This window comes from Haemaphysalis longicornis, unplaced genomic scaffold (assembly GCF_048455015.1).
Source record: "Haemaphysalis longicornis isolate Haplotype H1 unplaced genomic scaffold, Haemaphysalis longicornis Haplotype H1 scaffold_8, whole genome shotgun sequence".
Lineage (NCBI taxonomy): Eukaryota > Metazoa > Arthropoda > Arachnida > Ixodida > Ixodidae > Haemaphysalis > Haemaphysalis longicornis.
Window position 1 is genome coordinate 53,126,291 of NW_027526445.1, and position 27,340 is coordinate 53,153,630.

At 46.2% G+C, this 27,340-nt stretch overlaps 1 protein-coding gene across 1 annotated transcript in view; it reads right to left on the reverse strand.

Annotated features, from left to right (window-relative positions):
- The window catches only part of LOC144148803 (methionine synthase-like), an 89,304-nt gene that overhangs the window by 29,360 nt on the left and 32,604 nt on the right, over positions 1–27,340 (reverse strand). Inside the window, exons 13-23 of the mRNA XM_077680306.1 lie at positions 26,322–26,462; positions 20,769–20,954; positions 19,414–19,593; positions 18,142–18,258; positions 15,605–15,745; positions 10,816–10,905; positions 7,966–8,064; positions 6,628–6,795; positions 3,572–3,672; positions 2,591–2,658; positions 540–660 (exon numbers count right to left, since the gene is read on the reverse strand). Coding sequence (XP_077536432.1) covers positions 540–660; positions 2,591–2,658; positions 3,572–3,672; positions 6,628–6,795; positions 7,966–8,064; positions 10,816–10,905; positions 15,605–15,745; positions 18,142–18,258; positions 19,414–19,593; positions 20,769–20,954; positions 26,322–26,462 — 1,412 coding nt within the window. The remainder of the gene's footprint in view (positions 1–539; positions 661–2,590; positions 2,659–3,571; positions 3,673–6,627; positions 6,796–7,965; positions 8,065–10,815; positions 10,906–15,604; positions 15,746–18,141; positions 18,259–19,413; positions 19,594–20,768; positions 20,955–26,321; positions 26,463–27,340) is intronic.

The following is a 27,340-nucleotide window of genomic DNA, read 5'->3' on the forward strand; positions in this document are numbered from 1 at the left end:
TAACACAACAGTTGAGTTATTCCGCCAGCTGACAACTGGGTACAGGAGAGCATAGATATAGGTGAGCTATTCACCAGTGGTCATTTCTCTCAACTGCGTTCTATCTGAACACATTATTTAAACACACGGCCGGACGCGCTAACTTTGACGTTGTGTCGCCTCCTGCGGGGCATAACCATAACATGGCGTACAGAACGGAGCATACCTTATAACGTTTGGAATGGCTCAAAATCCATATCAAACATCGTACAGGTAAACTTGTCCGTCTGCCATAAAATGCTATGCACGAATCGGTTAACAGTTACCACAATTTGTAGCTTGCTGAATTCGCAACAACTCCATTCATGCAGTTTTTAACTCAATCAATGGCTGAGTCTTGAATTATCGGGTTTATTCCGTCCAATGCCCAAGACGTATGGGCAACAGTTGCAGTGAAGCTCTTAGTTACGCACGTACACCCGATGTTATTCGTCACCGTAAGGTCAGCGCGAATGTGTTCCTAATCAGCGCCGAGGACGAGAGATAACAAGAGCACTCACTTTGACGTGGTGGCGCCTCCTATGAGGAGCGGGATGGAAAACTCCTGGCGTTCCATTTCTCGAGCCACGTGGATCATCTCGTTTAGAGACGGGGTTATCAGACCGGACAAGCCGACGATGTCTCCGTAAATGACACATGAAACGAAAAACAACAAACTGTAAATGAAAGTTGGAATGCCTGTTAAGGTTGACGCAATAGCCGAAGCGCAAATGTAACATCGTGAAATATCTTAAACGAAAGTGTTGCTATGCGCAATTTTACAAACTCCGGGCTGTGTTAGGAAAATATGAAGCGGGAATCAGCCAACAAAGGAAAGAATAGGGGGGCGGGGGGGGGGAGGGGGAGGGTGAATCAGCCAGTGAGAGCGGTAGATGCACTGCACCAATGGGCCCGCAAAAAACAAAAAGAAACAAACACAAACACGCTTTCATTTTACGCATTTTTTGCTGCGCCTCTTAACGCCCCGCAGCTTCTACAGCACTGCAGGGTGTGTGAAATGGAGAATAGAGGCCAAATATGCATATGCAAACGTGCTAAGGCATCCATAAAAACAAAAATCATTGGATGGATGGTATCTGGCTATTTCTTCATTGCCGTGTGCAAAACACACGAAAATCCAAACCAATACACTAATCCTCCGACAGCATTTCTTAACGATTTCAAATATCTCGTTATAATAATGCGGTATCATTAGCGAGCGCTATTCCCGTGCATTTATTTATTGTACCGCAAACACTATATCATATGCAAATCACATAAAAATAACAAATCTCGCAATTTTTAGCGGGTCTGATTTATTTTTTGCTGCTGCGCTTTTCTCGTCAAATGCTTATTGCCGCGCAGGATGCTTTTCAAACTCAGAAGAATGTTTCAGCGTAAACTGCACTTTTGCACGCATTTTTGCTACGGAATTCGTACTCCAATATTAACAATCCAAACAAGCCTCAAGTTACGCGATTGGACAATGAGTGGAATGTTGTTGACGAAATCAGACTAGAACTAAGCAAAAAAAAATCGTGCACCCCTGCATCTAACGACGACGATGGTTGAAAGCTTTGTCGTTTGGGATTCTTTGATTGTCGTCTGAATTTGAGCTTTGAGACGCAGAAGGTTTGGACTTCGACTCGTTGAGCTTTGACTTTGACTCGCACGCAGTTTGGACTTCTGATCGCAGCGGCTTTGACTTTGACCCTTCGCCATTTGATTTCGCACGAAGAAAGCTTCACGCTAAACTCTTGTCGTCGTAACACAGAGGGGTGCATAGCTGCTAATTCTGCACGTCCATGTACCCCTCTATAAATCCAACCGCTTCGACTATGTCGGAAGGCCGCAATCGGATTGACGTCGGTTCCATAACGCGAAGGACCCTCCACGTTCGACTTCGGCCAAGCCAAGCGTTTTTAGGTGCGGAGTACCTTAGGACCGCACAATGTCCGTCCGCGTCCGTGCGCATAGCATTTACAATCGCAAAAAATCACACCCGCACCGGCAGGATTCGAGCCTGCGTCTGGTAGACCAGACAGAGCTATAGTGTCCCTCGTCTTACCCACTGGGCTACGACCGTGAGTTAGTACCCGAGAGTCAAACGGCTTACTCCCTCGTCTGTAACGGTGCGGAGTACCTTAGGACCTCCCTATGTCCGTCCGCGTCCATCCGTGCGCACACCACCGTCAAGCGAAAATCTAGCGAAATTCGATTTGAGCCGTGAGTTGCAGTATCATTTACGGAATAATCAAGGTGCAACTCAAGGCTCAAATCGAATGGCGGTCGGAGCGCAAATCGAATGTCACTCGGGGCGCAAATCGGATATCTTTCCGAGTGCGCACTAGGCACCCTCGCCATCATCCACGGAGTGGAGATGCTGCCATTTTTTCTTTCACTTCACCCACGATCACCATCATCGTCGCAGCAAGTTGGCTTTCCTGTAGTAAGTGTTTGACGCGAGAATCGCTTCGCTTTAAACTATGTAAGCAAGAGTAGAGCGTTCCCGCCTATCCCTCTCTCGAGCGTTAAACGTGCCACTTAGCAGAGGGACGCGTTTTCAGCTTACCGGCGTTTTCCTCCTTGACAGCGTTCAATATTTTCTCACATGAAACCATGACACCCAGATCTATGACCCTGTAAACGTAAGGGAAAATACTATGAATGGCAGCAAAGCAAGAACATGAAGAATTCCGCAGCCCACGTTCAGTACCCTAATCACAAGGTTGGAGGCTCGTTACCGGCAGTAGGGGCCATTTTTCTGGTTGAGGCATAGGAAAAAAATATCCGACACCCCTTTGTGGAAGAAAGATGGTTAAAATCCGAACATTTCTCCGATACAAACGCAATGTCCACAATCCAATCAGCCAAAGTCCACACCTACGACAACGCTGAGCTAATGTAATATGATTTTTTTGTTTTTGAATCTATCAGTTTTTGATTGGGTCATCTGGATGTTCTGATTCGGTTCGCTTAGCGTTGGCGTTGATTTAGGCTTCAAATGTGGCGTGATCAACGCGCCATCTGTGTGACTGTTAGAGACAGCTCTCATCATCATCATAGCTCAACCATATGACGCTAAACGACATTCGTCTACCACAGTGGAGCCCTTAATGCATGAAACGACACTTAATTGTTTATGCGGTGTGTGATTAACGTGCCCTTTGTGGAAACCCGCTGTGCAAAATTGGCTTCAGTGCAGTAAAGATGATTTTCTAGCAGTGCGTTTTTTACGACCTCGCCCCAAATAAAACATGGCAAGCTTAGTTTTAAAACGCATGTGCGTCCAGATTTCGGTCTACGCTCAAATACCTAGGCGGTCTAAACCCCTATCACTCAGTGCCCCTCAGAGCCGAAGTGCAACATCGAAGAGTAGAATATATCATCCAGCAATGGAATAGCAATATCTCTTTGGGAAAGCAAAAACAATTAAGAACTGCACACTACTTTGCGACGCTACTGACATGTATCGACATTGACTCGTATCGATTAAAACAATCCCCGTTACCAAATTATTTTTACAACGTTTCATTGCATGCTGCGGTTTTACCTGAAATTGTTACAGGACAGAACCACAGCCACGATGTTCTTTCCGATGTCGTGCACATCTCCTCTCACTGTGGCCAGAACGATCACGCCAGCATGGCTGACCTGTGCAAAGTGTTTGAACAAACAAATGAAACACTCGAAATATTTTCAAAATATTTAGCCATCTCGTAATCGTTGATGTGGCCGTAAAACTTTGAAGACCCTATAAAGACAACTTAAGAATTTGCTCTAACCCCAGTATTACTGCAGCGAAGCAATAAGCGCTTTTGTTTACATGCAAGCTGCCTCTAATTACGCTAGATAATTAACGACAACGATATGGTGACGGAGCCTCAAAGCACATTCTCGCCCTTGCCGACTCGTGTCAAGAAGCTACATAACCAGGCGGCTAAAGCCAAACCGTGCAAAAATAATGTAACGTGGGCCTAAAAGGGACGGTAAAGGTAATTAGTCAAAGCCTTCATTGTGCCGGATCGTCTTTTTAACCGATGTACTTACTTATTTGGCTATTTAGTGCAAGTCTAGAGCGACGGTTCCTCTGTACGCTGCAGGAGAAGAGTAAACACAATGCGTAAACACAAGACCCGTACACGAACTACCATAGCGACATCAAACTGATTATTTCAGCGAAGCTTATGCTATCTCAGCTTTAAAGAAACTCGGTGCAACTTGCACTGAGTGGTGCAAGACTGGAGAAACAGCACAGCTGGAGGCCCCTGTCTATTCACCGGAGACCCTGCTGTTGCACCGCACACGGATTTCCCAAGTTGCCGGTGAAAGTTCTTCATGACTGGCAGGTCCTTATCGTTTTGTCCGCAGCCTTTCTCATCCCTCCCAAAGTGTACCGCGTTAGCACACGCTATAGAACCCGCGGCAAACGGGTTCCCGATCTCGTGTTCGTTTCCCGGCCGTGGCGCGGTTACTTTTCTGGTGGTGGCGAAAAGCAAGAATGCCCGTGTGTACGACATTTCGGCGCACGTTAAGATACCAAAGTCGTCAAAATTAACCCGGAGCCCTCCGCTACGGCGTGCCTCATTGCCTGCGTTGCGTCCGCGCGTTAAACCCTACAATCAATCAGATCAATCAATTCCCGAATCCGGCGTCTGTAGTGCGAACTCGGCGTCTGTGCTCCTCACTTAAGCCGCAAATGCACGTGAGCTGGCGAGAAGAACAACACGCGAGAGATCACGCCAAGAACGCTATCGCATAGACACCGGTTTCATAACGCGAGTGACGCATGTGAGATCCCGACCCCGGGAAACGTTTTTGGTTCGTCCCTTTTTGCTTCATGCAGCGATGGTCTTTTAATGGTTTTTAGTTGTGCTTAATTCAGGAGGTTAGGTTATCACTTTTCTCGTTCTTTGATTATTGACTTCCATCCTCACAAACATTTATTTATTTATTTATTTATTTATTTATTTATTTATTTATTTATTTATTGATTGATTGATTGATTGATTGATTGATTGATTGATTGATTGATTGATTGATTGATTGATTGATTGATTGATTGATTGATTGATTGATTGATTGATTGATTGATTGATTGATTGATTGATTGTGGGGTGTAACGCGCCGACGCTGCACAGGCGATGAGGCGCGCCGTAGTGGAGTGCTCCGGATTAATTTTGACCTCCTCGGGACCTTTACGTGCGCCGAAATCTATCCTCCCAAACACATGCGTGCCATTCCGCTTCGTAAAGACACTGCTTGGGAAAGCAAGATCGAATGGTTTTTGCACGCTAAGGGCACCTAAATTCGTTGTTAGGTTTCTTTTCGCTTCATAGTTATCCCATTTTGTCCTAATAATTGTAAAATCTCCTATCTGGCCTTTTTTATTTGTAGGTGTTGCGCATTGCGTGCATACACAACCTTACTTTCTTTACAATTGTCTGCACATGCATGTTCCCCGCCGCTGCTAACCACGTGTCCAACGGGATTTTGGGGTGCCCCAGAGGTTAGGAGGCTGCTTTAACGGCTTAAAAGTCCCAGGTTCTATTCCATGGACCACCTAAACCGCCTTTTTTTCTTGTGGTGCGCAATACCAACAACAGCTCATGGACTCCTTGCCTCTCCGCCACTTTCTCTCGCACTTTGAGATTTTTTGGTGCGACGGACGGATAACGCTCGGCCTAAACAGCACCGCTGTAAATGTTTCTCTCATTCATTTCTTGGTAAATGTGAACTTTCCGCTTCTCCACGCACACGTTACTGGCGTAAAAGAACGATAAAGGCTGAACAACTTTGATGTGTTAACTGAAAAAACCCTCGTTTCTTAGCTCTCTCTCTCGGCACTTGCTCGACGGCCAACAATGCCTTATATGCTGCGAAATAAACAAAGCTGGTAGTTCCCTCTGCCTCTTTCTTTTCATTTCTTGGCATGTTTCCGAGCAGGGAAGCCCATAGCGATCTGAGCTAGACTTCCCTGTATCGTCAGCACCTTTGCAAAATCTCGTTCTCATTGGCTTTCACTTTCGTCACACCCAATCAGATAATTTTAACGGCATCTTGGTGTGGCACACAAAGCCTGACACCTTATGGGAGAGGCTTGATAACGCCGGTCAAGCTGCTTCTTTAGGGATGTCCAAGACGTGCCGCCACCTGAGAGGACGGGAGGAAAATACATCTTATGAACACCCATTCATTACCAAGTGACCACAGGCGCATTAGAAACCCAAATTGTCTTCATTGCTGCCAAGGTGTCACGCTTTCTGTAACCTTCGGATAAGCAGGGTGCAGACTCGAAATGTCCGCGTTGTTTCAAAGTTACAAGTTTTAATCAGTGTGAGGGTAATGCTACGAACCCCCGCATTGGGGAGAGTACACCTGTATTGTTAATTTTTCGGCGCCTCTTAGAGTCTCTGCAGTATTGAATTAGTTTTCTTCCCTGCGGACTGTGAAAGTTGCCGAAAGAAATGCCACTGCCCCAGTGCCCTCATCACTTGCAGTGATACTCCTTGCTCCTTTTCCTATTCCAAGAAAAGCCATTGCGCAACGCTCACTTTACCCTCCGCGAGCCTAGGCAGCTCCACATTCAGGGTCACCCACTGGGATTACCGAGTTGAGCAGAGGTGCGCCGGAGACTCGCCGTGCCTGCTCCTCCTTCTCCTTCTCCATGAAGGGCACGAGGTACGCGACCGCCTTCTTCATCACCCGGGCAGACTTTATCACTTGCGGCAGGAACATCTTGCCTTCTCCGAACAGGTCGCCCACGACGCTCATGCCCTGATAGGGGAGAGGAGAGGCTGGATTTTTTCAGGGGCGAAACCCCTTAGGGGCTCGGGCTGTCGGATTCTCACGTCGTCGTCTTCGTCGTAACCATCGTCTCGTGCAGTCACGGCACTAAAACACTGGCACAATAGTTTACGCCTCGCGTTGGAACGCTTCGTAACGCCTAATAAAAAAACACCGGGACACTCATTTTCCAACGCCTCGCGCTAGAACGCTTCGTGCTTTAAAGACACGAGAATTTTACAGCAAAGCCGTATACCTGTACCCCCCAACAGTATCATCTCCGTTGGCAAAAATGCCAAGACGTAAAGAATAAACGTATACACTGCATGCTTCGCCCCTCCCCAGGTTTCACCTTAGTGGAGCTGGCCCAGGATTTTTTTATATCCTCGACCGTACAGGCTCAGTACGCAGAAATTGTGCGCGTGAATCATACGGCTTTTTACAGAAATCGCAATACGCGTGCGCTAGAGTTTCAAGCAATGAGGAATTCAATTGAAAAGAAAATGGTAGCTTCCATTTCTTTGACAGTGCCGTTGGGAGCATTAAGTGCGAAAATGAACTTTACAGGGGTCGTCAAAACAAAATACAAATTTGTATCATTACAATGACTTCCTTGTCCCGTTAACAATCATACCAATTTATCGCCACCATGAACCCAATAATCAAGATATTAAGGAAAACGGAACAAGCCCTGGTGAATTCCCAGCCAGTTTTTGGCGATGTTGTCTATGACGTCACATAATCTCGTTTGCGCGATTGGAGTCCGCCGACTTAACAAAACCTAAACAACTGGCAAGATATATGGTTGAGCGATTGTATAAGGGACTTTAGCTCCGTTCGATCGTATCACTTGAATGCTAATAAACAGTTGTGAGTTATTCTAGCGGTTTTCTTAACAGGTTGCTCTTTAGAAGTTATAATTTTTCCGTTGCTCACACATACGCTTCTAGTTGCTCCAGCTAGCTTGCGCTTTCGAAGTTACAATTTTTTCGTTGCTCACACATACGCTCCTAGTTGCTCCCCCTAGCTCGCTTGCTCATCGCACAAACAGCGCCTACGCCTAACATGAAGACACAAGCACAACACCTGTGCGCAGGAGAACGAACAGGGGACAAACGTACATTACCAAGAATTGTCTGGCCCAGGACATTTTGCACTCACCGCCATCAAAGGTCCCTCGATGATGTTCAGTGTGCGTGGATAAACGTTCTTCATCGTGCGAGCCTCCTCCACGTCCTGTTCTATGTGCGAGTCCAAACCCTGAAAGAATGGACAAAATTGTGCCAAAATTTTGCTTTATCAAAGCAGCAATACATCCCAGTCCCGCGTGTTTCCTTCTCATTTTGCTTTTATATGCCAGCCAAAGAGGGCAGAAAATCACCTCAGCGCCAAGTGAAAACAAACAACTCTGAAGCAAATGTGCACCGTCTGCCGATACACGCAACAATGCGGAATTCCCAAAAGGTGGCATTTGGGGAGAAGTTTCAACTGCAGAAAAAAGGGAATAAAATGGGAAAACAACCAGCTTCTGGCAGATTCTCGCATTGTTCTGATCAAAATATGGCCACGCAATGCTGAAGACCTTACTCGGTGTTTTGGGGTCGGAAACTCGGTGTCATTCAGCTTGACAGTGAGTTAAGTTGCACCTCGTTCCTGATTGAGGTCAAGGAGAAAATGAGTTGCGGATTATAATTGCGGCTCTTCGTCATAAACAGAGATAATAAAAATTAATACAAAAATCTTCAATGAGTAACACGGTAAGAGGGTAATCACATGAAGAAATTTCTGTGCGCGACTCAACATGCGTTACTCAATAGTTTACCGGGACCAGTGGTGCTGGCGCCAGCGACTAGTTGGCGCCCGCACCAGTGGTCCACTGTAAAATATTGAGTTACGCTTGTCGAGTCGCTCACAGACATTTCTCCATGTGATTACCCCTTAATGGCTCTGCCATTAACCGAAAAAGTTGCAAGACAATGAGAGACGGAGAGATAATTCCTCCAAAGTAAAAGTTTTGCAGGAAAAACATATTTGCTTGAATGTGCGTTTTTCCCTGTACTTGTGGTAAGGCCTTAGCTGCATGTTTCTTTATTATACGGTTCTGAGCCAGCATACATTCAGTATTTCAGGTTTGAAGACAAAGGTGGAAAAATGTGAAGGAATGGGAGTCTTTATAATGCAGAAATAGGTACAAAAAAACTATGGTAAGCTGCCGGGTCGGTTCTGCAGCCGGTCGCCTTGGTGTTATAAAACAAGTAGTTCATCCAGGGTTTAACGCACGAAAGCACCAGACCCCCGGGTTATGTATGCATGAGATGCATATTGAATGAGAGGCGAATGGCTTTCAGGCACCTTGTGTTTCGAGGGCACACCGAAGTCCCGTACACAAACACATTTTCATATTTTGCCTAGCGTGCCTATGAACTGATCTCATAAAATTATTCTTGCTAGTTGGAGTCTTATGCCACTATACCACGCTAACGAGTGCATTGGATGGCCGGAGACAGGCACACAAACTTTTTTTTTTTTAATTTGGAGTCATATATTTGAGTTCGCTTTTTTTCTCATAGAGTGTTATGAGTGCCTGGTACCGCGAAGTAAAAACATTGTCCACACGTATAAGTACTCGACAACATTTCTGTACATCATTATTATCACGTTCCACGCATGCTCCGGCTAAGGCGTAGCGGCCAAGGCCGAAGGCATCGAAAACAGTCAAGGAGTTATGTTGCTGTGAAAGTTTCTCGTGACTCTCTCCAAAGGCCGTAGTACTCGAATACTTGAGAAAAGAAATTTTTAGTAAAATTATGCATGGCTTATCTAGAACACACAAGAAGCGGTTGCCAGCCGATGCACAAAGTGCAACGCATGATAGGCACCAGCTTAGTCAGCGAGATTATGCCGATGCGCAAGCGCAGAACAGCGCCCAAAATTAGCCGTGTACGAGCTAAAAATAAGCTACTGAAAAATACCTGAAGACCATGGGAAGCTACCACTCCATGCAATGGCTTGCAACCGCTCTTCCGGCGTTAATACATTTAACATGTGTACGGACGTTGCATAACATTATCAAAACCACCGTCACCCTCAAAAATTCATAGGTGACCCACTTATTTGAAAATAATCCTAAAAACAAAGTCACCATCCCTTACCAAACAAGGTTGAGAGGCGCGAAAACTTTCTCACATAAAAACTGCGACAAAAGTGCGTCCAATCTATCGTCACACCTTCAAGGACCCAAATTGCAAACGAAGAATGAACTCATGCGACCATTTTTCGCACCCAAAGTAAACGCGTCTACGGCCCGTCTAAATGTATACCGATACGTGGTTTATGAGACAAAGGTATACTTGTGTACTAATTCTCCACGATTGATGCGTGCATTGGCTCATCTGGAAGCGTTTTTTTTTCGCAATTTTCAACCAACTATTTTGACACAATGGAAGCCGGTTTCACGCACGCACCCTGTTTCCAGAGATGTTGTTAGAACTTTTCGGTCGACCAACCTGTCTATCGGGAAATGCATTCGTTTACTGACAGTACGCCACCGGTCCCACTAAAAAAGATTTCACTTAAAACTTCATTACGCTGTTGGATGGCACTGACTCAAAACGCAGCTGTTTTGCTGGAACGCACGACCCAGCAAACACTGTCCACTTCTTCCCAACATGCCAGCTTGATGGTTTGATTTGAAACACGGCAACCGCATGGAGATGTGCCGGCGTGACTGTAATCCAGGCATGGCAGCAGCTGTCACTGCGTTTTAAGTAAACATAAGTAGGCGGAAAATACATAACAAGCCATCCACGGCCCTATTTACACACCCTTCACTTTCGATCGGTTTATGTTGGTTACCCATCACTTCGCGCCTACTTCTGCTGCTTTCTTCGGCACGTGAGTTTGTCGATGATCATAACTAGGTGTTTGTACAGTGTACAACTCCTTACCATAGTAGCATCTTCACCGTGTATGTTATCAGTAAGGCTGACAGTAAGGCCACTCGCTACCAACCTTCACTAGCGCTGCCTTTAGCCTTTCCTGCACGGACCTTGATCTCCAGGAGTCGTCGACTTCTTTTCGCTTTCCTTGTTGACCTAAGCCCTAATGGTGTAAAAGGACGTGGTGAAGGTAATCAAACAAGAAACGAGTCAGAAACATTGCCATAGGAAGCGCTTAGTCACAAATAACGTTTTCAGCACTAACGTTGACATTTATTTATTTATTTATTTATTTATTTATTTATTTATTTATTTATTTATTTATTTATTTATTTATTTATTTATTTATTTATTTGTTTGTTTGTTTGTTTGTTTGTTTGTTTGTTTATTTATTTATTTATTTATTTGTTTGTTTGTTTGTTTGTTTGTTTGTTTGTTTGTTTGTTTGTTTGTTTGTTTGTTTGTTTGTTTGTTTGTTTGTTTGTTTGTTTGTTTGTTTGTTTGTTTGTTTGTTTGTTTGTTTGTTTGTTTGTCATACTACCCACGGCGCTCTTCCAGAGAGAGGGAGAGAGACAGCTCGTTAATGTGAACTGGTGAGGTCAGCCCTGCTAGCGACAAGGCTTGCTACGCCAGATGGGAGATGACTACAGTGATGAGTGGTGAATGTTTGACATACGGGCACAACAGGGAGAAGACCAACAAGAAACGTTAAAAACGAGAACCAAGGAAATGCTGCTAGCTAAGTCCGGACATAATATATTTTAAAAGGAAATTGTTAATGTAAACTCTGAATCAAAATACAAAGTCAGCGGCGCAAAAAAAATTGAACACCAACCCTTAGAAAAATAAATAGGTAAACACCATAGCACCAGAGAGTGCATATCTTGAGACACTTGCACTGCCTATGATCTAAGGAGATTTGTCCACTTAAGAGTCTCGTAAGAACCAGAGGAGAACTTTTGTTCCCAGGGCGCTATCAGCACTACTGGCCCACGGCCCAATAAAAGGAAAAAGTTCGAGCCTGCCTCTACTAAGTACATGAGACAGGGAGCTTGGTGCAGTTTTTTGCGCAGCAGCAAATCGAGGGCAGACGCAGAAGTGATTTACACTCGCACGCACGGCGCAAGTCGGGCACAATTAAGGGTGAATCGTGCAGTTTTTTGCGCAGCAGCAAATCGAGGGAAGACGCACAAGTGATTTACACTCGCACGCACGGCGCAAGTCGGGCACAATTAAGGGTGAATCGTTCCAACCTATCTCAAACTTAAAATTTCGAATGAACGCTACATTAGGACGCAGTGGGTGCAACACACCTTCGCACCGCTTGTTGAGGCCGCGTGGAAAGTGGAAGTCACAGTGCGGATCTGTAGCCTGCGGTGATGGTCCTACCACTCAGACACTTGTGCAGTCCGTCCACTTGCGCGGAGAAGGGCGCTGCTGTCCTCTCGGGAAAGAGGAAGCGGGGTTGTGTAGCGCAGCGAGTGGCCTGCGCTGGCGGCTGAGTCGAGTCTAATGTTGTCCAAGTGACCAGGCAGCCACTGAAGAATGATGTCGTGACTTTCGCGCACTACCGTTGTGTGAATTTTGGCAATTTCACATACAAGCTGACTGCGGTTGTTGTGAAGCTTGCGGAGGGCTTGTAAGACGCTACTTGAGTCGAGGAGTATTACCACATTTCTGGGCATTATTCCCCTGATGTAATGGAGTGCACAACTTAGAGCTGCCAGTTAGGTAGCAGTCGAGGATGTCTCGTGGCTTAGTTCCCTTGCGATAGTGCACCGGGCTGACGGAATCCACACGGCGATGGTGGATGACCCGAAACTGTTGTAACGAACTGAACAAGCGAACTGAGACGGGCTGAGACGGATGAGCCCGGGAGAATCGAGCCATCCGTGTAATGGTGTGTGTAGCCTTTGTAAGTGCTGGACATATACTCGAGTGTAAAGAACTTCAGCGCAGCTGGGGGAATGACAGAGCTTTTGCTGATTCCGGGAACTGTGATGCATATTTTCCACGGCAAAATTATCCACTGGTCTAATGTCGACTTTTAAGGTCTTTGGAAATTCGCAGTATGCAGGTGTCTCAATGCTGTGTGGAGATTTCTGCCAAAGGATGTGCGTGACACCGAGTCCAATGGCGCACAGAGCACTTCTTGGCGTTGTATCAGTGTGGCAGGAGAGCACCGAGCTTCGCATAGAGTTGGAACCGTCGATTTTCATTGAGGTAGACCCAGGCAGGTGCGCATATCTCTTGCCAGAACTGAGAGTATGACCTTCAGGTTTGTAGGTGAAAGCTGATGTAGGGCCGGCAGGCTGTGACACCAGATGCCGATAAAAAGGGCGTTATATAGGCAAAAGAGTGAGTATACAAAGCAGCCCCAGGAATTTCCACCGAGCATACGCAGAATGCGAACTATGGAGCCCATGACATTGAGCGGTCAAACGGGACACCGAGAAACTTGTGGGACTTGACACAATGTATTCGAAAAAAAATTACACCATCTTCCCGTAGGGGAACCCTGAGTAGTATGCGAAGCAGCCATGGGGTCGACTGAAGTTCCCATTAGTTTTCAGTTGGTTTTCAGTTCATCGTTTCCGTTGACGTTCAGCTTCGCGTGCCTTCGTTATATCGTAGCTTCTTGACGTAGTTTCAATGAGTGAAGGACATAAGGTGCGTTCGTAGCACATGCTCCCGTCTCGGTTTGTAGCGCACTGGGAAGAGCGCCGCGTAACCCCGTTGCGGCCAGAGAGTCGCGAGATCGAAACCGGGCGCCGCCTAACTATTTCTTTTTATAGTGGACTGCGCTGACGTCAGCCCAAACGCTGACGGGGCTGAAGAGACGCGCATGCGCAGTAGAGTGCGGACAGCGGACAACGACAACGAGGGAGGGAGGGACACATCCCCGAGCATGAGATGCTTCGCATCTAAAACTTGGGGACTTGACATAAGTTATTGGAGTACCTTCTACGGTGACTGTATAACGCGAAACATTACGCCGTGTGAATGCTACCGCAGCACACTTACCAGGGGAAAATATCACACCCCAGCCTGTGAGATATTTTCTCATCTTCATGATTGCCTTCTGGAGTGTGGCGCGAATGCTTCGACGGTTCCTGCCTGAAGCCCAGATGCAAATGTCGGCTGCGTAGAGTGAAATGTTCCCATCTTTGGGCAGGACTGTTGCGAGGCGTATCAGACACAACCTAAAAAGCGTCAGGCTCAAGACGCCGCCCTGAGGAACCCCTTGCGTGACGGGATGTTTAGCCATTTCGCAATCACTGGTGACCATGTAGACATACCGGCCTTGCAAGTAGTCACATAGCCACTGGAACATGCCCTCAAAGGCCTATGCGTGTGATGTCTCTTCGTATGGCTGCGTGTGCGACGCTGACAAATGCTGCCTAGATGTCAAAGAAGACAGCTAGAGGGATGTTTCCAGCTCCTTTTTTATCGGATTATATTTGACACGAAGGAAAGGATGTTGTCTACTAATATAGTAGGTGGGAGGGGGGTAGAATTACATATACGAAAACTGAGAAACCTAAATATGATTAAAAGCAATAACCGAAGCCAAAACCAGGCATCGCGAAACAAAACACCCTACAAAGATAACAAAAATACCTCATTAGACAACATCATTCGGTACCTTATTCCATTCGGTACTGGTTTTAGAAAAAAAGACTGTGCAAACCACTCAGTTGTTCGACGGGTAGCATACATTTAACTAGCATAAGTTAAGAGGAATACACTTGGCAATAGGACGTATTGAGTACATATGCGAAAATGTTACTTTCTTGCCTGTTTATTAAATGCGGAGCATTTCTTAGGCTCGCCAACTCCTCCGTCCATAGGCGTCCGCAGCTCATGACGTCACGTCGAGGCGCAGGCGCGCGCCTCTCCCCCGTACCCTCCTCGCTCTCAACAACAGCTGCGGCGGTGCGGCAGGAGCGCGTCTGCGCGCGCTTGCGCCGTAGCTGCCCCGTGCGCCTCGTCGCTCTCAACAACAGCTGCGGCGGTGCGGGGGGAACGCGTCTGCGCGCGCATGCGCAGTAGTTACCCCGTGCACTCCGTCGCGCTCAGCAGCAACAGCGGCAGGTGTACATGTGATAGCGGCGTGCTAGCGGCGTGACAGCTGCGTGACAACAGCATGGTGGGGGGCGTAGAAAGGTCGCGCGCTTGTGTACGGAAGTGCGCGCACGCGTGTCTCTCCCCCATAATTAAGCATTCCAAGCCCTCCCCACATCCAAACGGTAACCACAAACTATCCAATTACGCAACTTTCACGCAATACAACCACCCCTATGCGACGCATTTACTCGAGTTCCCCCCGTGGGAAGATGCGGGCGGGCGGCTTTTTTTTTTCATCGAGTCAGGAAAAACTACGCTTGTGCACGCTGTCACTAAAAGTACTTCACGACATAAACTAAACTACTCTTAACCGCAATCGGGTAAATACCGGACCTAACTGTATTTAAAAACAAATTTCTAAAGGGAGACAATTCATGTTAAAGGAACTACTTTGCGTGTGGCAGATGCTTAGATAACAAAGTTTTCTCTCTCTCTATCTCTCGCTCTCTTTAGCACATATGCTTGTGCTTAAAGAATTGCTCCACTAACCACAGCATTAATACTTTGAGTCAAATAAAAAAAAACATTCAAACGGTACCCCATGACCTGATTATTTCTTCCGATTTAACAATGGACATCGTCAATAGAAACAACAGGTGGCCCTTACAGTTCTGTAAACGCAGATTTGATTGAGGAAGCACAAGTTTCAGCCCCCCCTCCTACCTCCATTTTGGGTGACGATAGCACAGAAACAAGAGCAGAAACAGACAACTGAACTCGACAGCACTGCAGACCTTGGAGTACTCGAGAAGCTTCTCCGTCGCATCCTCCTCCGTGTTCATCACGACCGCTTCGCAGAGCTCCACAAGTCGCGGCTCAATGCTGTCGTAGACGGGAAGGCAGCCGGCGTTCACGATTCCCATGTCCATTCCAGCCTGTGGTTTGAAGCGCGCAAAACGCGGGAAAATTATTTTAGGTAGGCGAGAACGGGAGCTAATAAAACAATTCTGGTGGTAAGCCTCACACTAGGCGTAAGGTCTAATGCGTTATTTAGGCAAGAGAATTTGAGTGCAGCGCGAATTGCAGTCTTTCTCGGTCGCATCGCATACCTGCCGGTTCTGAGGAAGTGACCTCGTGATGAGCGAACGCACGGCGTCGCGCTGCTCTGCCGTTATTCCGCAGCGCGTCGCCGCCGCCCAGCATGTTGTTGTGAATCGTGTTTGAACCTCCTGCGCAAAGTCACGTGGTTTGGATACGCCAAGAAACTAGAGAGGATGACGAAGGACCCACACACGTGCCGCAGACAGCGCGTGCTGGGCTTATGTCCTTTGTGTGAAATTGGCAAAACAAGACGCTTGCTTTCATGGATGCCTGGTTTTGCGTCGCCTTTCTCGGGTGTCGCTAGGCACCAAGGCGCGGTTTTCACCCAGATGTCGCGGCCTATATGCATACCGCTCTGCCCCTCCCACTTTTGCCATACTTTCCTCCTCGTCTACCTTCGGTGGGCTCTTCGTTGGTTCGATTACATTGAGCGGGCGCTTAAGAGCTTGCGCTCGAAAATAAACAGGTAGGCATGGAAGAGTTGGCGCCTCGTACACACACGAACACAGTATCGCATGTAGAACTGCTTATTGCTACGCACACTGATAGCTGCATGAAGTTCAAGTCGCTGCAACGTCAGGCCCCGCCCACCTCGAAATGAAGAGATGAAAAATAAACCGAAGGAGCAGGAATGCCAGTTTTCGTGCCTCGATGCATGTCTCGGTGCCATTTCGTCAGCCACAATCAAATGTAATATCGCACCTCCCTCCACAAAGCACAGCTAAGTGTTCTGTCAACATGCCTGTTTAACCTCGCGCACAACTGCCGTAATTGCCTTCATTTTGCCTCAGATCACGCCAAAACGTTAATAGTGCGTATATTGCACACGTGTGCGTGGACCGGAAAATACGAAGAAAAAACGCGCACAGAACTTTTGTGCTGAAGACCCTCCGCGTTTCTTGTGAACAATGACTGAAACAGTGCATCAAAGGCTGTCCGATTACTAGCCGTGGCAGGGAATTGTGCCTTATTGCAGATGAGAAACAGCACCAGGAGCTTACATTAAAAACAAGTACAACCTATCGCGCCTTCAGTTTTTCGCGTGTTGTTTCTTTCTACGGGTGTTCATCTGCGCACATGAATTTGCAGTTCCACGCCAGTTAACTAGTGAAGCTAGATAGTTGTAAGAACGGGGCACGAATAGTGGAGCGCGCACTCTAGGGTCTTTTTTGCTATGCCAGTTGTCCAATTATACCAGACAGCACCTGGGCTTAGCACGAATGGTCCATTCATATGATTAATCGCCGTTCATCGAATGGTATCCTTTTTAAAAGAATTTGAACTATATACACTCCTAACAAAGATGCTAGTAAAAAGGTAGTAACGGGTTGTATTTAATAACTCCTTACGAGCTTTACAACCCCCCCCCCCTCCAGAACAGTACGTAGGTCTTGCCAATAAGTATGGAACCTAAACGCAATCGTTACTAGTATAGACTGTGCTCTTAGTAACGGCTGCTTTTTTTATACAAACATTCGCCGATAGTAACAAAATTGAACGTAATAGTAAATAGTAACCTTTAACGTAATATGAACAGCACATTTCCCACTCCAAATAACGATTACAAGGTTTTTGAAAGTACACATGCTGACGTATATGTTCACGTTAAAATGCATAATTCTAAAATTACCACTAAAATATTTGATTTTTGCGACAAGCCCACTGACTCTATCAGCGGACTTTCCTTTGTTGGCTATAAAGGAACGAAAAGCAGACGTATTTCTAAAGTAACTAAGTTATACTCGCTCTCCTCGTGCATCCCGTTGGTTTTATTGCTCAATTTATTTGTTGCCTAAATGTGATCTGTGCGTGTTGAATGTGTCTATGTCGTGCTCCGCGCTCAGCCGATCCCTATTGTCAACACGTAGTTTTTTACTAGATTATGCATGGCCAGTTTGTAAAAACACTAAGTGCCTAGTGGATACTGTGACAAGTAACTCGGTAGTGTTCTGTTATTAAGTGCCACGACCTTTTTAAAGGAGATTATAGTTATTTAACATGCACTAACATTGCAGCAATATCGTCCTTTTTGCGTTTTTTGACTCTCCGTGACCTGCAGTAGAATCTACCACTTTCTGAGCAGCGTAAATAAAGTACAAATTAAGCGAAGTTTCACTTAAAAGAACCTCTTGTCTTTGTCCTGTCAAGTTTATTTTTTTTACTTGAGGTCTCCCTGCTCTTCGCAGTAGGAACTTACCATTTTGGTTCTCGAGGCAAGAGGTATACTTACGTCGATTGCGTGCAGCAGAAAAACGCTGTGCATCGCCTCTCGGATGCGGTCTTGGCCACGAAAAGCGAAGGATAGATTGGATACCCCACCACTAACCCGAACTCCGGGAAGGGTAGCCTGAAAAGGACAATTGTGCTATGTGTGGAGTGGAGTGGAATGAACTTTATTATGAGGAATAAACTTTATTATGAGCAATGTGTGGACGATAATAACGTTGTGAACAAAGTGCCACAAAGTAATGCAATAAACAAAATTACTTCGTGCATTCTGATTATTTTGCGTGTATGTCCTGGGGCACGATATCCGCGTGAAAAAAAAAAGCAGCTTGCAATTATTTTCTTAAAAAGAAACATGCTGAAGCCAAGGATAAGGAGGTTAAATGAGCGCTGATTCTTCCAGCTTGAATGAAATTAATGCGTCTCAATAACTATTGTTTACACTAGTTAGTAGTGGAGGCAGGAATCGCATAGCGAACGAGTTTTTCTTCACAATTTTAACGTTGCTAAAAACAACAGAACACCAACATTTTTTTTTCGATAATTCTTTGTTTTATTAAGTTGCATAGGCCAAAAATATTACGGTATATAACGGCAAAAATAAACTGAACAAACTATTATAAAAACACAGAAATCAAGACGACGCTTCCGACTAACATCGAGCAAGGCATTAGGGAGAAGAAAAAGGCGCCGGGAGGATAACGTCACAAGGTTGCAAACGACAGTGAAACGACTGGAAAACAAACACTCAAGAGGTGTTTTACAAGTAGTGAGAGGTGGTCAAGACTGGGAATAAATTTCCAATTTCAATAAAACGCCTGACTTTAAAGTGAGTGAACACAACGAAAGCTTGCAAATGGGCGTAGCAACAAAGTAGAGAATGTTCATCGATGTATTTAGTGTGTTGAAAGCGTGAGACCGCTCCAGAGCCTTAATATTGCGTAGAGTGCAATGAAGGGAGTCAACTTTAAAAGCTTAACACAATAGCTAATAAACTGCGACTCAAGCAAAGTACATTTCTTGTGGGACCGCGTCACTTCGCAGTGGGTTTTTGCAGACATTGAGCCAAACATGTAAACTAACATGGTGAGATCAAGAGAAAGTGGGACGAGTGACACGCATATCAGACAGGACACTGCGCTGACTAGTTTGTGTGGCCCTTACTCTCTTGGTCCTAATTTCGCCATTCTTGACCGAACTCCCAAGAAACCACATTCATGATGTATCCGCTAGGCTTTTATAGCGAATAAAAATATTTACTCCTTCTCCTCCTTACCTTTATGCGACGAGTAGCGTTGATGTAGTCCACAGCGTAGTTTGCATGCTCTGACATTCCCGTAGCAACCGTCAAAATGTTGGGATCGAAAATGACGTCGCTCGGGTCGAAACCGGCTTCCTCGACTAGGATTCGGTAGGACCGAGCGCATATCTCCACCTTCCGGTCCTCATCGGCGGCCTGAAGTGTTAAGACGGAACGGAACTTTTGAAAGAGCTAAGACAGAACAGTATCAACATTAAACTATTCATCAAATAGTCCAGACCCCCACTCGGTTCGGTATGCCGCAGTATGCCAATCACTGCGTCTTCGAAGGCTTTTATTTTTCTAAAAAATATTTTCTTGTTTTTGCACATGCTGTCAACCCATGCTACCATTGGGTTGCTTTTCATTCATGCCATTTTCTCACACGGTTGGCCGCAATTCCTCAATATTTTTAATTTCACATATCTCAGGGTAAATAAACAAGCTCCAAGACAGTCATACTTTCGCTTTCTTTTCAAAGACAACGGCATCTCATTACGCAAAAATCGCCTAAATAAACACCACCCCGAAAGACGCAAGTTTTAACAAAGCTTATAGTGAACAAGATCTTCTGAAACGAAAATCTTGATAAAAATTCAAGATTTATTTTCCTTTCGTTAGAAGGGATGAAAACACAGAACATATGCCAAATTTGAATCAAGATGGAAATTTTGGCTGCTGGGATTACGTTCATTTTGCACAGTATAAAATAGCATGGTACAGACCGCGTAAAAATGAGGCCGATGGATGCTGGGGCGTCTAATCTACACTCGTCTAATAGCCTTACAATAAGATAAGACGCCACAGCGTTCGTTACATTTAATTCCTGCTCATTCTGCGCCGTGCTTCTTTTACGCTGTGCAAAATGAACTTAATCCCACTAGCCAAAATTTCAACACTGATTAGAAATTTTTAATAAAAATTAGTCATGACAAGTTACCGTTGCAATTATGAGGAATCGCTGTCCGTTCTTGATGGGGAAAATCGCGATCTGGTTTCTAAAGACGCAGAGTCAACGTACCCCTCCTCAATTTATGCAGACGTCGGACGACCTGTTCCTCACTAACTTGAATAAGGGTCACCTCTTGTAGCCAAGTGCAGATCACGATTAATGAAATTGTGGGAATTATCGAGACGTAATAACATTCGTATGCACTGAGAGGTTCTGCTTGGAACCAGATATAACTCAAAACGTAAGAATGAGAAGAAAAAGAAACTAGTTTCCTTCTAAATTTCCATTTAACGAGATTTTAGTGCACTTGTTAACGTAAACACCACGAAAAGCCACAGTGCCTGCGAGAACAACAATGGCCAAGACGAAGGTCATTTACCTGGCCGACCTCGTCAAACGCCATGACGACGACCGCAGCACCGAACTTCTTTATGGCCAGCGCTTGGCTGACGAACTCTTGCTGGCCTCCCTTGAGGCTGATCGAGTTGACGATACCTTTTCCTTGCAGGCATTTCAGGCCGGCCAGGATGACGTCGAAGTTGGATGAGTCGATGCACATCGGGACCTGGATTTCGACGTGCGCCCACGAATACGGCTCAAAGAATTGCGTAATGTTTATAAGACTAGCAACTCTTCTCTAAGAACTACTACGATCAAAAAAACGTTACGTAAAGAATGGCCACCAGATGTCTTGTTAATAGTTTCGCCTTCCTGATAATAGCTTCGTCATGCTGATAAAAACGAGTACGCCCAGAAGCCCAGAATCGATTGACAAACGTTAACAAATGCCCGCAGGTGTTCTCATATATGTTCAGCTGACACACATTGAAAAAGGGGGGGGGGGGGGAAGTTTCTAGCACGTTCGCGAATTTAGCTCATGGGTTTCATGGGTTCCCCAGTCCTTGCCAGTATGATCAAACCCACTGAAACGAGTTCCGGACACAGAGGGTGGCTCATGGGGCGTAGATACTATCATATATACATTTAGTTACAAGTTTAGTGAACTCCTCTGCCTTGCAGACGGGGTCCCCAGCCCCGAGGGGGGGGGGGGGAGAGGGAGGTAGGGGGGACCCCGTCAGAACATGAACATTAAATGCAATTAAGTAACGTAACAGATTGTCCTAGTTGGTATTACATACTTGGTAGTGTTGAGTGCAAAATTTCGGCCACCTTGGCAATTGAGATGCGAAGACTGAGAAAACAGCCGCGCTGATACCTTTGACTCGGCTTCTCTTCGGTCAGCCTATCTTACTGGTTGATCGCACAATGAGACCTGCCGAACGCACGCCGTCTCTCTCAACTAGGAGAACGCCTGCACGTCAGAAGTGACGTCATTACTAGGCGCAGCCAATCCCCGATGCGCGCCTCCCTAACCGAACATCTGCGCCCACACGTACACTCCTCACACGCGCTCCTTGCCTCTTCTACACTTCCCCTCACGCTTCTTGGCCTAGTGATTTTCCCCTCTCCACTTTGCTGCGCCGAGTTTTGAGCGACGCCCGGCACGGCGGCCACTTAAGCTTAAACAGCTCCGCGGTTAAAAATACAAAGGGGTGACAAAAACTAGCACCCCTGTAGTTCGTGTTTTCGTAGCTCCTGTGCGTTTTTTACGGCGAAAGCCCCAAATCTCTGTTTCAAGCAAGCGCGTTGCGAGCTTCAAAGAAAAGGTGGTCCAACAAAAGTTCAACTTGCGCAAGAGGGAGAGCGAGAGAGAGAGAGAGAGAGAGAGAGAGAGAGAGAGAGAGAGAGAGAGAGAGAGAGAGAGAGGAAACCTTTAATGAAGTCTGAAAAGGTCAGCCCCATAACGGTTGGGCTTGCTATTCCAGATGGGAGTGGATACAGTGAGACGAAAGGGGGAAATAGGGAGTAAGAGAAAAAAATGAAACATACCGGGCCATCTTCCCTAATGTGAAACCTAGTGAAGGGCGAAGCATGCAGTGCATAATTGTATTCTTGGCGGCTTGGCGCTTTATGAAACCGTTGGAGGGGGGTGGGGGGAGGGGAGGGTAGAGGTATACAGCTTTGCTGTAAAAGTCTCTTGCCTTTAAAGCACGAAGCTGTCTAGCGCGGGGCGTAAACAAGTGTACCGGTGGGTTTCTAGTACGCGTTACGAAGCGCTCCAGCGCGAGGCGTAAACGAGAATCCCGGTGTTTTTTTAGTACGCGTTACGTTCTAACGCGAGGCGTAAACGAGTTTCCCGACGTTTTAGTACCGTGACTACATGAGACGAACGACGATCACGACGACGATAACAGGAGACGCCAACAGCTGGAGCCCCTAAAATAAAAAAAGTGGGGGAGAGATGTAAGCATATATAAAATGTTTATGTTCAGAGGTTTCACAGGACCTCTTCTAGCCCGTTTTCCGCAAGAAAAGTAAGCAGAGTTTCTGTTCCCAGCAGTGCCTCGTCGTGATTTCTCCAGTGTCCAAGGAAGTGTGAAAGTTCTAGAGCACGTCGGAGTCGCACAATGGATTGCGCACAAGGAAATGGGAACATCAGTGGGGTAGGAGGGTTGGGAAAGGGCTGTGGAGAAGGGCGACGCAGCACGCACCGAGAAATGGCGAGGGCTAGCGAGCGGTATCAGCTTCGGAGGTTACTGTCCAGCGAGGCTGCCAGTTGGACACGGGAGCGCGCCCTCAAATTTTAACAGAATGGTCAACCCCAGATTATGAAAAGTTCCTACTAGGCTTTTATTTTCACCGTCATAGAAAGTTTAAGCATTTTCTATAATTTGAGCTCAACCCCACCAGGTATCACAATGCGAGCTCCTCACAAGCACTTTGTACCAACCGATGACAACACAGGAACTAGACTGGGGTACGCAGTTCGGGTTGCCGTGCAAAAAGAAAACTGACAACATCCACAAAAATTAAAGCCGTTCCACTCAACGTGAAAGTTGTCGGAAGTGCAGAGCAGTGATGCGCCGTAATGGGCTGTGGCGCCGTCATCCGCTCACTCCTACGGAGTCCTACCACCCACCGCATTTCAGCTTTCCCGCCTGCGCAGTGCTTGTGCGCTCCCTGCCTGAAACTGCGTCGGCGGGAGTTCTGTTCTTTTTGTGCTTGCTTTTCCTCCCGCCCGTCCCGGCGTTGCACTGACACTTTTTTTTCGCTTACTATCGTAAAAACCTACCTAACGAGCGTTCCTAACTAAAAGAACGCGGGCGCTGCCTGATAATTACGAATATTTAGCCCAACAACGGCGAGATGTAGGACAAGCGCCAGCGGTTCACGAGTTTTGAACGCTTATGACAACATAAACCACTTGGCTTTCGAAGCCTCCTGGTTACGCCGCGACGACAGCGGCTATGACGGAATGATATGTGGATTGTAATAAATTCTCATTTAGCCCCGTGGCTTTACTTGAGTCCAGCGAGCGAGCTACGACGACAAGGCAAGCGCCTAAAGTGCTCTGCACTTGGAAGGAAAAGACGACGCCAGGAGAAGAGGACATTTTCTTTAGGGTCTCCTTCCCCGAATCACAGATGACACAACCTGTTCGAACGTGTGCAGCGAAAGCTGCAAGGCAAAGCGTGCGAAATGCCCCCGGAGGCGTTCCAGTCCCAACCAAACGAATCAGAGGCACTTAACAGCGCCTACTGAATGCTGTCTGAAATTTTCAGAACTCTAGCAGATTGGAAAAGTGGTCGTGGTAATCGCCCGGTATGCAGTTGGCGCAAGACAGGCGGTGCCGGTTGGATACACAGCATAGTACAGTGGCCGTATTGGTTCTCCACTCTGGCATAACCCCATAACTCTGTGCAAGAGGTACCGTATTTACTCGCGTAATGAACGGAGCCCCCAACTTTAGCCGTCAAAATGTTGTTTCTTTTTTTCCCCACGTAATAAACGCACCCCCAACATTTCAACCCTGCAGTTCCACCATTGTGGAAAGAAAGAGTCCCACAGATGGCCGTACTGTAGCTTTCCCACTTTACTCGCTCCCGCTGATGATGATCGCGCGTGCCATCTCTCTTAGTAACAACAAACAAACACTCCGGCGCGGTATCGTGGGACAGCCAATCACAACGACGCTCAGTCGGCTCAGTCCTCTGAGGTCTAGCCCTACTTTTTTAGTGATAGCGTTGCTGCTTGCTTGCTTTTCCCCTCGTAGTTTACATTTCAGTCGGCTATGGGCCTGAATGTCAGTTACACGGCCAGTTTTAAGCTAAAGGTTGTGGAGTACGCAGTTGAGCATGGGAACCGTGCTTCCAGTGGACATTTCAGAATTGACGAAGACGAGTGTAGTTCAATAAAAACGATGTGTTTTCCAATTGTGTGCGTGTATATTTACTGCGAAAGGTCGGTTATCTAATGCAATATTTTGTTTCGTGGTAGCCTTCTTTCGACGCTCATAAAAAGTTTCCGGGAAATTATCCAGCATAATATACGCACCCCCAACTTTGCTTCGGTCTTACGGGGAAAAAAGTGCGTTCATTACGCGAGTAAATACGGTATTACTATCGAAGTGCTCGCATCACGAAGGAGGCTAACCGGTGACCGTAAGTTCTTGCCACCTGTGTGTTCTTCGTCGCTTTGCTTTGTCATTACTCTCTTAAAATGGCACCAAGTGATCGAGGCCAACTCCCATTTTCACCACTTACGTTTCCTTCTGCTTGTGGTCTAAATGCACACGGCGCAACTACTATAGCTTTTGCTCTTTCTCCGGAAGATATATCGGAAACGCGGGATGTGACAGGCCAATTCTAAACTGCATGTTGCGATGTCTGCGGAGACACTAGTTCGACTTCGACGCAAATATTAATTTTTTTTTTTTGCTTACCGAGTGGCCTATCTCGCTTATGTACAATAAAAACACCATTCGACATATTCGCGTGACTAACAACTCATTTTCCTTTCAGAATTTTTGCTGAAACAATTTCCGCTGTAATAAAATTTAAAATGCTGCGCCACTGCCACTGCTTAACCTGTGTGTTGTGAACATGAGATATACACGGAGCGAGAATTTTTGTCGACTAATTGTTTTTATTGGTTGCTTCTTTACTTCTAATATATCGTAGAATACTGCCGCGGGGAGCTGCAATACTCAACAAAACTACAATGTTGTCAGAGTGTCATCGATAACAAGACATTGCAGTGGCGCATCTGCATTCAGCGCCATATCATCATCATCATCACCATCATCATCATCATCATCCCCATACTTTCACGATCATCAAGGGTGCGTCAGGGTCAGCGGTGCCACGCGCCACATCACACATGTAGATACAACGCGACTGCAGCTGCCTAGGCAGCCGCTGTTCTTCGCCGCTCGCAGTTCAGGCCGTGCCTACCCATCAGCAGTAAATGAAGGAGGACGCATACGCTCTACCGAGTCCACGGCTCCTTCGTACATCAACAACTGGGTCGGGCAGGTCGGAGAACTGCGTCAAGTTCACGTCGCAAGCATGCCCCGGGAAACAGACACGTTCCGTTTTCAGGTGAAAATCTCCCTGATACGACTGGTCACGCCGAAGATTACGGTGACGACAACTCTTGTTCGGTAAAGTCCACACATGGTGACCGCTGCAGGAATTAGCGTAAATGGACCGTTGAGTTGCTGAAGTTAGCACCCCCTTCCCCTACGCGCGGGACGAAGGGATAAAACCTGAGGGAAACAACGGCCGAAGAGCACTGCCGCCGAAACCTGAACCCATGGTCAGACGGCCCCCTGAGCTAGCCGGCAGTTGCCAGAGATTATTTTCATTCTGAACAAATGTACAGGTCGCGCTCAGTCGCCGCTTTGAGATGCAGCTGTCAGATCTTGACTCTACTATTGGTGGGAAGATAAGCCCCGGGTAGACAACAAGTTTAACTAATTGCTAGCGCTTCGCTGTCCCTTGCGTATTTGCACTGTTGATGAAAACATTCTAAATAGTGTGTTTCATTAGCGTATACCACCTTACATCTCGGATCGCCTGGCTGTACTCACCTTAGCTACAGCAGGCTCGCTTGCGACTAGGTTGAGAAACTTTCTCATCGCTTTCGGTCCGTCAATCAGTCCATCGTCGACGTTGATGTCCAAGATTTGAGCGCCCATTTCGACTTGGTCCTTAGCGACTTGAAGGGCCTCCTTTAGTGAGATGACAAAAAAATAACACCCATTTCAATATTTCATCATTGTATTCCTCACTGATACACTAAACAAATATAGATATTCAGAGCCCTTCCACTACTATGAAAGTGGAAGACCAAGGGAGCTGTATTGGTGTATAACTATATTGGTTTATGTAAGGTGATTCACTACGCTGATCGTGTACAAACACCTAACATAAATCCCGTAGAATAAATTCTAAATTATTCCTCGTTTAATTTCTTTGGGAATACTTTTGACGGAACAAGAGTTACAGCCCTTTCCTGTGGCCGTACGCCTTCCGTAAACAGCCGTGTACTGCCACGAGACATGAATTCTGTAACGTTTACAACTTTACTGCGAACTATTTTTGGCGTGTAAATTATACTCAGCGTAACAATACAGCCATCTTAGCAGGCCGATTTCAGTATAGTATTTATACATACATATATATATATATATATATATATATATATATATATATATATATATATATATATATATATATATATATATATATATATATATATATATATATATATATACCAACGTTAGAGTGAGTGCTATTCACCGCTATAGCTCCGGAGAGAGCGCGTGCCATACTTTGTCGACGGGCCTGTGCACACGGACGCTATACGGGAAAACCAATTCATTAACAGCTTCGCTGTAAATTTCAATGCTATGGTTTTACGTGCCGAAAGTCCAGGTGGGTCATGAGGCTGACCCCTGCTCATATCTTAAACATTGGTTCCACCAACCGGGGATCGCATTTTTGCGCCTGTCAGAATAATAACAGATAGTGAGGGTGTAATTGAAATTGAAATAGAAATTTGTTATGCCGAAATACAGTTCAACCCGCCGTGGTGGTTCAGAGGTTG